General features: G+C 38.0%; 1 protein-coding gene across 1 annotated transcript in view; it reads left to right on the plus strand.

Moving 5' to 3' along the window:
- pip5k1bb (phosphatidylinositol-4-phosphate 5-kinase, type I, beta b) overlaps positions 1-12,444 on the plus strand; it is a 34,220-nt gene that overhangs the window by 12,251 nt on the left and 9,525 nt on the right. Inside the window, exons 2-7 of the mRNA XM_079467349.1 lie at positions 294-417; positions 605-673; positions 2,139-2,269; positions 4,099-4,216; positions 7,919-8,071; positions 8,576-8,872. Of these exons, the coding sequence (XP_079323475.1) occupies positions 605-673; positions 2,139-2,269; positions 4,099-4,216; positions 7,919-8,071; positions 8,576-8,872 (768 nt within the window). The 5' untranslated portion in view covers positions 294-417. The remainder of the gene's footprint in view (positions 1-293; positions 418-604; positions 674-2,138; positions 2,270-4,098; positions 4,217-7,918; positions 8,072-8,575; positions 8,873-12,444) is intronic.

Genomic DNA, 12,444 nt, shown 5'->3' on the forward strand with positions numbered 1-12,444 from the left:
TTAATACTTTTCGTTTTAGTAAACTGTAATAGAGCTGTGTTCGAGGAGCCAGAACGGTATTTTTACAGTAGTTAAATACCTTTTCACCATATCACAAAATTAAAAAAATGTGTAAAAATGTTCCGATCTTTAAATCACATAAAGTTTATTTTGTCTTCTCTATCTGGGGTGAGATATGACCTGAGCACCATCTTGACAGGTCACACCCCCACTCTTGTTTGTTGGCCGTTACGCCTTTTTTTCACACTTTCAGTCACATCCGTACTAACTAGCCCTATTTTTCTCATCCACAGGCTGACAGAAAGAACATTCATTCTCATCCGCTCCCCGACCGTGGCTGTCCATCTTTTCCACATGACTGGGTTATGCAGCAGCCGTGACCAGCAGAGCAGCACCTGTGTTCTTGGTTGAAACAAGGTAGACCCCAAGTACATCATTTTATTAGCAGATTAGTGTATTTACATGCCGCTTAATAACCACGCCAGGATATCCTGCAGTCCGTTGCAAATGTTATGGTTTACGGGTGGCCGGGGTCTGAGGATTTTATTTACATACATACACTCGTGTTAACTCATCTTAACTCTCTTTATCATTTTCATCACAGATGTCATCGGCCAATGCGAATGGAGTCAGTGGATCGAGCAATAACAGTAGAGAGAAGACGTATAAGAAGGTGATGATGTTTTATTAATGTTTGTGGTTTTGTGTCCATACAGTGGAAGTCAATGAGGTCCAATGTTTAGCTCAGAATATCTTCCTTTGTGTTTGGCAGAAGACAGAAAATAAAAGAAATGAGAATATATTATATTTGTGTGAACTATCCCTTGAAGATAAATTGATCTCAGGCTGATTTAAAGGTCCAATGTGTATTTTTAGGAGGATCTATTGACAGAAAAACAATATAATATACACAATTTCTATACTTCTATGTACTAACTATGTCTTCAGAGATGTATAAAGCCCTTACATAATGAAGCGTTGTTTTATTACACTTAGAATGAGCACCGCCGGTCCCCTTACATGTTGTTTCTATAGAATTTGTAAACAGGTAAACAGCGTTTCCTAAATGCGTTATCTCCTTCAGCAAAGAGCCGAAAACGTAACAAAATCTTAGTTCTTTGTCAGCCACCGTAGTGCTTTGAAAGGGAGGGATGAAGTGAGCCGTTGGTTGCCATGCACAACCTCTTCGCTACATGCCGCTGAATTTCATACACTGGACCTTTAAGATTTAACCTTCTGTTTTTAAAGTGGTTTGATCGTCAGTCCATGAAACATTACTCACCCTGTTTACACCTGTATTTAGTGCTTACCGGTTGTAAACAGAGTCATTGAGATATTCTAGCCTATATCAACAAGATGTCGTCTAATATCTTATTTTAGACTGAAGAATGACGTTTTTCCATTGTCTCCAGTGATGGTTTCATGTTGATAGTGTCCACTATCCTAAATTATACTATCAACAGAAACTCTTTAATGAACTTTTCAAAATTCCTGGAGTTTATGGTACACAAACTAGGGTTGGGCCGATAGACAATGTCATCATCTGTCGCCGATAGCTGACATACATCACGATGTGGAGCTGACCCGCCTGACGTTACAATGCAAGAAGATGCATGTCTGCGCAGCTCGCGTTGTATAACTATAAAATTTGCAATGTACAGATGACACACGCCTGACTTCATAACTCTCCAGTTCGCGCTTAAACGCACCTCACTTTATAACGTCGCACCTTGTCACCGATGTCATCGTCCATCACGATGCTTTACTGTATGCATCGTCCAATGCCAATTTAGACATCGCCCAACCCTAACACAAACATGCAGTCTTCTTGTCTTACCATGGTTGCTTGAACACTCGTACATTGAGTGAACCTTTCTAAGCTGCTTTGACTTACAAATGTTAACCAAAGATACCTCCGTTTCCAAGCCAGGTCTTCAGCATTTCGTAACCTCAACAGACCTATATTTTGTCTTTAAATATCTACACGATCTAGCATCGTCTGTTTTCTTAGATTTGAGTTATATTGTACAGGACTTTGGTTCAACCTTGAGTTGTGTGAAATATGTTTCCTAAATGAAGAAAGGCTATAAAATGACTTGGATAAAATAATTTATCAAGCTTTTTTGACATATTTTCAGACTACATCATCTACCCTGAAAGGAGCTATCCAGCTGGGCATCGGTTACACGGTGGGGAACCTGACCTCAAAACCTGACCGAGATGTGCTCATGCAGGACTTTTATGTGGTGGAGAGCGTGTTTTTACCCAGGTACAAACAGAGAATATTGATAACTACAGTAAATAAAATATATCTATATACAGAATGTCTCGTTATCAGTAATGGTTCTAGTCATTTCCAATGCAAAAAATTCTCGAAATCTGTGTTTCTGGTATTTCCGGGTCATTGGCTCTATATTTCTCGGTCAATGAATAAATGCCAACATCAGGAAATCTTTCTGTGAATGAAATGCATACTAAAGCGATTTTATTATGAGATAAAGAACTATAACAGCTTCAGCACATTCTAAGGCTTTGTAGTTGTTTAAAAGAAAATTGCGCTTTGCTTAAATGACTCTTATTTGAATACATTGCCCAGAGCAGAGATAATTCATCTATTGTACTGATTCACCGGGAGGCCACAGATTCATTAGCGTTCCCCGTACTAAATATATCCTATTTGTCTTATTATGGGCTGCTCTTGCTTCAGCGCCCAGCCTGATCCCACGGGAATTCGTAGCTATTTTACAAAGTCATGTGAATTCATACAATGTGAATCATACTAAGATTTTAGATTTTTAGAAAAAAGCAATGAAGCCCCATCCCAAACCTAACCATCACTGGTGCGAAAGCAGATCATACTAAAGCGTGCTAACGTGTATGATTCTTACGAATTAGCATCCTCATAAAATGTAGCATACTATAAAATAGCCTCTGCATATTGCATACTGCACTCTATACTGCTTAAAGGTATAGTTCACTTAAAAAACATTGTAGGTGCTTGAATGGAAAATTCACCCAACAAAGTTTAATTTAGTCAACCTCATTTAGTCATCCTCTTGACGTTCTAAACCTGTATATCACTGCAGTATATCACTACTTTTATTTGCTATAAATCATTATTATGTCACACTTTATGTTTGACACTGGGTTTTGACACTGCTTTTCAACTTTGACAACACAGTATGTGATGAATTCAAACTAGTGTTTTTTTCTATTTCCTGAAAAATGGCGAATGTGGTTTTGTGTTCATACAATGAAAGTTAATGGGGATCAATGTTGGTAAACGGTCTTCAAAATATCTTCTTTCGTGTTCATTTTTGTGTGAACTATCCCTTTAAAACACGAAACAGCATGTACTGTGCTATTTCCCCCACGATATCTCTGATAGTCTGGAATGCTTTCTATGGTGCTCGAAGCTCATAGAGAATAGCGATTCACGTGTCAATTGTAAATGTTTGGATTGTGTTTCACTAATGGGAACAGATTAGGGTTTATTTCTCAGTTGTGGGACATAGCTCATTCAGTGAAGCGCTGTCTGAGAAGTGGCCCATATTCTGCAACACCAACCTTCTTATGAGGGATCACCCCACCTCTTAAAGTCGCACTCTCAGTAATGAATAAAACGATCCGAAGACTAGATGACCTGCCTCGTATCACGAAAGGGCCTGGGAAAATATTCAGCACATTACAGGATATTTATTCCCAGGGTATGTTTACATGTCATCTTGTATAACTGATGTGGTTGACATTGGTCTTTAGTTTGTGTAACAGTCAATAGAGAAGAACTAGAACCTCCTTATCCTCAGGCATTGGTTCTGGTTGTGCTTCTTTGGTAAAGATTTCCTCGACTGTTTACCGCTGGTGGGTCACATTGCAACCAGGACGACAAAGGATCAAATGCGCCTCTTTACCTCAGGGATAAAGAAGCATTTTGGTTGAGTAACAGTTTCATATACAGTCATTTTGGAAGATCGGGGTTACAGAAAGACTCCAGATTTCTCCCTTAAGCTTCTTGTGACAGTAATTTATGACACGCAGTTAATTCACATAAATGTTTTGTTATTTGTGATGCCTAAAGCAAATATTTTCTCTTCTCAGTGAGGGAAGTAACCTGACGCCAGCGCACCATTATCCAGACTTCCGCTTCAAGAATTACGCGCCATTGGCTTTCCGTTACTTCCGAGAGCTCTTCGGGATCAAGCCAGATGATTACCTGGTAACAAATGTTTGCTTTACAAAATGAAATCAAAACGAATACTAGTATTCACGTTCTTGAAGCTGCAACCTGTAACGCTACATTAACACAGGGGCGTCGAGTTTTGACGGAGGCCATGACTGCTTGGCACTAACGCGATCGTTATATACAATATATACAAAAGCCAATTACATTGGACCACAACACAAAAAGGCGTCTTTTGACATTTAGTCGTTTTTCGGTGTGAGTCCGGTACATATATAAAGATCGGTCGTGAAGAAACGTGTGATTACCCACTGCAATAATAAACCTTTCTTCCATTTTGTTACTCTGTTTTGTCTGTTGCATGAACGCAATTGGCTGGCGATCTGATTGGCTGACACCTGCGTTGGCGCATGAAAAGTTGAGAAATTGTCACTATTTGCCGCAAGCTACAGCAGTGACGTGTCGCAGACAGACCCACAATTCAATTCGGCAACGCATGATGTCACCCATTCAAAGTAAATGAGAAGCGTTAATGCCAACACCTGTGTGAACGAGGCGTCACTTTTGCCTCTCTATCGCCATCTCTGTTTGAATCATAACACTTCAGGTTACTTTATGTACTTATCTTTACTTGGTGAAATGACACCAAATTGACGTTATTCACGTAAATGTACCCGACAGCTAAACTTACAAAACATTATAATAAGCTTAAAGTTGTGAATTGCAGTTACGGATTGCAGCTTTCAAGAGTTTCATTTATTTAATCATAACTAGAAGATTCACAATATTTAAATGATTGATTTTAACATTTAAATGATGTCTTTTCAAATGTTTTTGAGTAAATGAACAATGCTGTCAGTGAGGTTCATCTTTTAAGTTGTTCATTTTGTATTTTACTTTATAACTACATTATCATATTTATTGACGATATTATTATTTCCTATGTCGTACGTATAGTATTAACGTGGTATCCGATGGCATACACTTAACATTTATTTTAACATTTACTTTTATCTTCAGCTAAAATAAATTTGCACTACATAGATTTTTTGCTCTCCAGAACGAAAATGTCCCCAATGACTCAAGCCAGATTTGAATTTGTGAACTCGTGAACTACTAGGCCACGGCTCTGTCACAATGCCATTTTATTACCTCCCGGATTAAAGTGTGCACACGTCCTCTCTCCGACTGAGCCAGAACAAAGTAGCTTTGTTTCAATTAAAGTTCAATGTCTGCTCGCATCAGTAACCGGTAACATTATTCCACTGACCAGTCATGAACTTAACCATTACACTGTGCCAACTGTGACTGGCAGAAACTCAAACCGGCAGGGATTAGCAGTTTGGTTTGATGTCTTCTCGCAGTGCGAGGTCTGGGCACATTGTGATTAGAGGAGGTGTTGGTGCTGTGTGTTCCCCGGCGCTGAGCTGCATCACTGCTCAGTCTGACTCACAGCCACTGCAGCACCTCTGCAGCATCTCTGCACCTCCTGCTTGTGCAGATTAATGTCGATGTTTGTGTGCGTGTGAGTCACAGCGGACGATGCGGATTGGCCGTACCATCTCATTTCGAGCTGTTAATTGCTCTGCTGCTCTTCAATATCTAATGTGTGTGTAATGAGCCCTGCAGAGGGATATCGCTCCCAAGTGTCCGTGGGGTTGGTTTGCGTGTAAGTTGCGAAACTGTATAACTGTATAACTGTATATTATTCCTAGTAAAGGAATCAAACGTATTCATTCTTTAGCCACATTGGGTTAAAGAATTAATCAAATAAAAGAAGAGAGAGGTAGATCTAGGACGGCTGAGTTTGGGTCGTGAAAGGTAGATGCTGGATGTTGTGATGTGCCTGATGACAAGGGAAAACCTTTTCTTGTGATTTTATTTAGCATGTGCATGTTTTGAATAGGCTCACAGGAATTCCTTCTTCTTTGCATAAAGCGCACATGTTTGGAAAAATGCTACTTATGTTGAGGAGCCAATAGTATGGGGAAAATGTATGCAGAATCCTTCGATACATGTGCGTCACATGACCTCACTCCATCCCATATTTATTTCAGTTTACAACTTCTATATTATTGTAAGTAAATATGTTTATTTTGCATCTGTTTTGTGTAAAAAATAGTAGTGTGACGATAGACTCAATACCAGGTGTATAAGACAATAGTAAAACATTTTAAAACAAAACATGACATTCCAAAACTTTGTCAAAATAAAACCCTGAACATTACATAACAAAAAATAAAAGCTTGTGTTTACATGATATATGACTGCATAATGTGCATATTAATTTTGTATTTATAAAAACCTATTAAAATAAAAAATATCTAAATACATAAACATTTATATATAATTTTAATTATTGTTAGATATAACAATTGCATGTAAATATTTCTTAAATGTATTTACATGTATGTGTATGTATCTTGTTTATACATACAAAATGAATATGCCGCTCAGTACATTATGTTAACACAAACCTTTATTCTGTAAGCGATTAACTAAGTTTGACAGCCCTAAATTTGACATCAAATTAAGAAAGGAACTTAAATTGATAAAATTGAAAAAATTTAATATGTACAGTTTGTAGATGTGTTGGCAGCTCAACCAGTAGAATTAAACATAAATACATGCCATAAATTTACACTGCAATATGTTGTGCCATAATATTTCGTAACAACCATAGTAAACATGTCTTTCCTTTTGGCGGATGATTCATAATGCAATTGAGATAATGCAAAGTCTTTTGAGTTCCTAAAACGTTTTTTATTCTGTAACTGGGCACCGATCAAACATCTATAGGAGGTAAAAGTAAGACTATGAGATTTATTAGAGAACAACTGAGGGCCTTAAAAAACAGAAAGAAAAGGGTCGAGTGAAAAATGACAACAGAAAGAGTTGTTTGCGCTTTCTTGAGTTTGTTGTGCTCATTTTTGTAAACATGCATGAAGGAGCGGTGAAGTGCAAGCTCGGTAACACGCCACACACACCCACGCGCACACAAACACGCTCCCAGGGAGCAGCAGCGAATGCAAATGTCCATGTGTTTGTGCAGAGGTACAACGTGACTTTTGACTTCATTATACGGAATGGCAATGTGTGGCTGAAGTTCAGTGCTGTACTTCTGCTTCCCCTCCTCAGGGAAGTTCACCAGCACACAAACGTTTGCTTTAAGACCTCATGTTTAGGTTTCTTACTCAACCACAGCACTTCCAGGCAACTATAAGTTAGTCTTTCGGTACATAAAGCAAACTATTGTATGGTTCTATGCACATTACTGTATACTGCAAAAACATGTTAGGCAGTGTGGTGATGTTTTTGATTCTTTTATGCAGTGTTTTCAGTTGTTTATGTAGTTGCATATGAAGAGTTTGGTTCCAAAATGAGATGCATTTTACAATGTTATTATGTTTTTATTGTGTTCGATTGTGTAAGTTAGCTTTATTTTTTTAGTTATTATGGAAGTTTGATTGATATTCATTTGAATGCACAATAAAAACGGGATGTTTTTCATATTTTGTTCTCATTTTGGAACCCAAACTCTTTATTTATTGGAAAAACTATGATGACTTTGAAGATGACTTTGAACTCATGAACCAAAATCAGACAGATACTGTAAATACTGACGTAATGAAATCAAAAACTTACAGTCATTAATGGTGAAATAACCATATATTGTAAATGATTGCAAAATATGATTTTTGCTGGTGACGGATGCTGATCATTTTTGTTTTGCTGCAGTATTCTATCTGTAAAGAGCCTTTGATCGAGCTGTCTAACCCGGGCGCCAGCAGCTCGCTCTTCTACCTGACCAGCGATGATGAATTTATCATCAAAACCGTCCAGCACAAAGAAGCCGAGTTTCTGCAGAAACTGCTTCCAGGATACTACATGGTAGGTCTTATATAGAGTTATGCTTTTAACGTAAATAAAAATGTACCCAATTTCAAGCTTTTAAACCACGAATAGCATAACTTTACTTGAGTGTCTTTAAACGTTTCGCTAGTGTTGTATGTGAACAGTTCTTTCATTTTCTTAGCAATGTTGGAAATATTATTGACAGTATTCTCACACATACTGTATGTCCTCTGTGTTTCTTTTTCTAGCATTTCCAATTTGTTAAGATGTGTAAACATTGTCGCTAATAGCGGTGAATGAATGGCAAAAAAATCTAGACCGTGGTCTCTTTCCTGGAACCTTTGATCAAAATAAAAGTTTTTCTTTTTTCCGATATGCAAATTTCACATGTAATCCAAAGCGACATACAGTGCATTCATTTCTTTTAGCAGTATGCGTGTTCTTTGGGAGTCACACCCATGACCTTTGCGTTACTAGCACAATGCTCAACCAGTTGAGCTGCAGGAAAACTTGACTAGGATTTCTTTCAATTTTTTATAGAACCTCAACCAGAACCCAAGAACTCTCCTACCCAAGTTCTACGGGCTGTACTGCGTCCAGGCGGGAGGGATGAACATTCGCGTTGTAGTTATGAACAACGTTCTACCACGATCTTTAAAGATGCACTACAAATATGACCTGAAAGGCTCTACGTACAAAAGGCGGGCGTCTCGTAAGGAGCGAGAAAAGTCCTGTCCCACGTATAAAGACCTTGACTTTGTGGACATGCACGAGGGCTTGTACTTTGACCCGGAGACATACAATGCCTTGATGAAGACGTTACAGCGAGACTGTCGGGTGAGTGTCCATTTGCGTTTTGCTTACTTGTTGATGCTCAGCATCATCAATATTGGCTGCATCACCTCCCTATGTAGTGTGCATGGTTACGTTTCGTGCAATTCACGCTGTGTCAATGGTAAGGATGTCCAGTCTTTATATACAAGCAGTCGAAGGACCTGCCACGGTTTCACACTAAAACAAGTTCAGCGTCCGAGTAGGTTATTAACAGATCTCAAATGTGCTGAGTGGCAAACCTCTCTGCTCAGCTGGGAAATAACCGCATCAATCCAGTCCGGCATTCCTTTCTATTTCAGAGCTGTAGACGTGGTCTACTGGATTTGGTTGTTGTTCACATGATTTTCAGCGAGATGAAACTGAAAACAATCAGACTTAATTGTAGAGCTTTGTTGTAAACATTGCCTTCTGTGTTCTTTTGTGACGTGTTACACAACAATGTTTGACAGCCATAGAAAATCTGGGTTAATTTGTACCTCAAGGGCATTCTATATACAGGCTGCTTATCTTCTCTTAGTATGAGGGTGATGGGTTAACTTAGTCCGCCATCACATTTGCATCCTAATTTGGCTCTGGTATCACAATTGTTTGTCTTTTGTTGACATGGCTTTGTTATGATTCATTTGGTTTGGTATAACTCTTATACACACTATGGAGCTATGTTGGGATGTTTGGGCACTTGCGTCTCTTTGAGGACAGTTTGTTTCGCTCAAAGTTACTCATTTATAGCTCAGGAGATCATCATTGGAGTGCTCGGTTACGCTCATACTTTTGTTCGCTGCTTTGTTGTTGTTGGCATAGAGTTCTTGACTTTTACACGCCTTGGAATTGTAATGTACCGTCTGACGTTTTGTCATTATGTAAGGTCTTTATACACCTCTGAAGACATAGTTATGTACTGTATATTGAATTGCATTTCTGTCAATAGATCCTCCAAAACTGACACGCTGGACCTTTTTTTAATATCTCAAAGCTACTCAGAATGCAGATAGAACCTTATAATTCCAAGATGATGATTTCCTGAAGAAATGTGAGTGATGCCTATGGTTGCCAGGTCGTCGTTTTAGGGTTGCAAAGGTGTTCTGAGTTGCCGTATAATTGAGTTTTTAATATAATTATATATAAGCATTTATTCATTGTTATATTTTTCAATATGGAAGAATGTTGTTGTGGAATATCCAAAACCACTTACACAGTGTGATATATTTCATGCAAATCCCGTCCCTTGTCTCCCTTGTATTTGTTGCATATCAGTGACTTAATATCCGGTGCTCCGCAATACCCTCAGTTGATTTTAGTTTTATTCATATTTTGAATGAACTTTTATTTTTAAATCTTTAGTTTTTATGGTTTAGCAAGTTTTAGCAATTTTAGCAAATGCTTTTGTCATTTTATAATTTGTATTTGTACATTTCTTATGTTGCAACATAATATTAATTCATTTCTATTTTAGTTTTGTTTAGTGTTTTTTTATTATTATAATTTAGTGCTTTAAACTTTTATCAGTTTATTTTTGAGGCAACATTTCAATCATTTTTAGGTCTATATTTTATATGATTTCAATGAACAGAGACGTTTTCAAAGTGTTCATTTCATTAACCTGAATTAACGTGGTTGTGATGTAAACCCCGCTATTCTAATAAATGGAGAACGATTTTTAAAACGTAATTTCTTATTATTATGGTTGTCGTCATCGATATAATGTGAACGGCCCTTAGCTCAAGTGTCTTTCGCGGAAAGGCTGTTAACTGCAAACAGTTGAGTAACTGAATTACCCAAATGACCGAGGCATGATGTTGCATCGTGACATCGTAACAGTCTGTGGTCGCCTTGTGCTTCTCTAATTCTTTTGCAGACGTGATGCTCATGCTTGTTTACCAATAATCAAGCTTCATAGTGTTGCCATTTCGGTGGCATTCCAGACATGACTTGTTAAAAAGGTTAGAGACTGAATGTTCCTCTTAAAACAGGCTGGATTCTGAAAAGGCCAGAGTTTGTCTTGGCACCTCGAGTATGTTCTGTCCGTCTGGCCCCTGCGAGCTCTGAACTATTGAAAGGATTAGCCATAATGGAAATCATGAGAGAGCCGGGGATGGAAGCAGAACTCAACATCACCATGTTTGGGGAGAGTCGGCTTACTGAAGCCCATGAGAACGCCTGTCCAAAACTCCTGTAGCTTTTAAAACTGTTTTCAGATTTGCTTTAGATTTTGAGGTAGTTTGGTTACAGCAATGGCTTCGATAAGTAAACTTGAGTTTTCGCTTTTGCATGCATATGTTTAAGCAATGCCTTTGTGCAATGAAGCTCTATCTGTCTTCGCACATGATCATGGGAAACTGTGTTTTAGCTCTTCACTTGTTGAATCTCAAGAACAGCTGATGGAAAAACTCACTGGTTGTCGTGGCAACAGTAAAGTTTAAGATGACTTCATTGAGAACTTCAAACAGAGAACTGAAGCCATGCAATGAATACATGATAACTGAAACAAGTGTTACAGTAAAAACTGGATTTTAGTACTTTGAAGTTTAAGAATATGCTTTAGGATCAAGCGTTTAGTTTTAGTGAGTTTATTATACAATCCTGCAGAGAGATCTAACATCAAGTTTTATGAAAACGTATGTCATTTGTTCTTTAAAGTTATTTAAAGGGACAGTTCACCCAAAAATAAAAATCCTGTCTTCATTTACTCGCCTTCGAGTTGTTCCAGATCTGTAGATATTTCTTTGTTCTGATGAACACAGAGAAAGATATTTGGAAGAATGCTTGTAACCAAACAGCGCTTGGCCACCATTGACTGCCACAGTAGGAAAAGTGACAATCGTAGTAAAAAGTGCCCCCAGAACTGTTTGCTTTTCTGCGTTCTTCAAAGTATCTTTCGTGTTCAACAGAACAAAGACGTTTATAAAGCCCACTATTGTCTTTTCCCAAAAAGATTTCCCACAAATCTTTCTCTGTGTTCATCAGAACAAACAAATCTTTACAGCTTTGGACTAACTTGACGGTGAGTAAATGACGACAGAATTGTGTGAACTGCCCCTTTTGACCTCTCTGTCACCGTCTCCTTGTTATTACTTTACATTTATGCTTTTGGCAGACGCTTTTATCCAAAGCAACTTTCATTGCATTGTATTATAGATTTGTTTTTTGACTATGTGTGCAATCCCCGCATGACATTGGCGTTGCTAGCGCCACGTTGTAACCACTGAGCCACAGGAAAGCTTAACATTTACATATCTTTATTTAAAAATCCAAATGAATATTTCATCCAAGTAAATCATTTTCATAAGCTTACCGTTGTGAATCATTGTAAGGAAAGGAGTTTTGATTATTTATGTAATTCATTTTTAACCTTAAAACGTTCACAGCTCTTTTTTACTTTATATTGTGTGTAATACTGCAATTCAAACTAATTCCCAAAAGTCATTTTAAGTGTCCACTTTGAAAATTGTATTCTTGGGTTTCCTCCCGACTACGTCCTGTCCACGAACTAAAATGAACACTAAGCAGAAAGCTTTTTTCTCATGAGTAAGCAGCACACCCGGATCTGAACTGCAGAACACAAAACAGTCCAATCT

This window comes from Barbatula barbatula (assembly GCF_947034865.1).
Source record: "Barbatula barbatula genome assembly, chromosome: 11".
Lineage (NCBI taxonomy): Eukaryota > Metazoa > Chordata > Actinopteri > Cypriniformes > Nemacheilidae > Barbatula > Barbatula barbatula.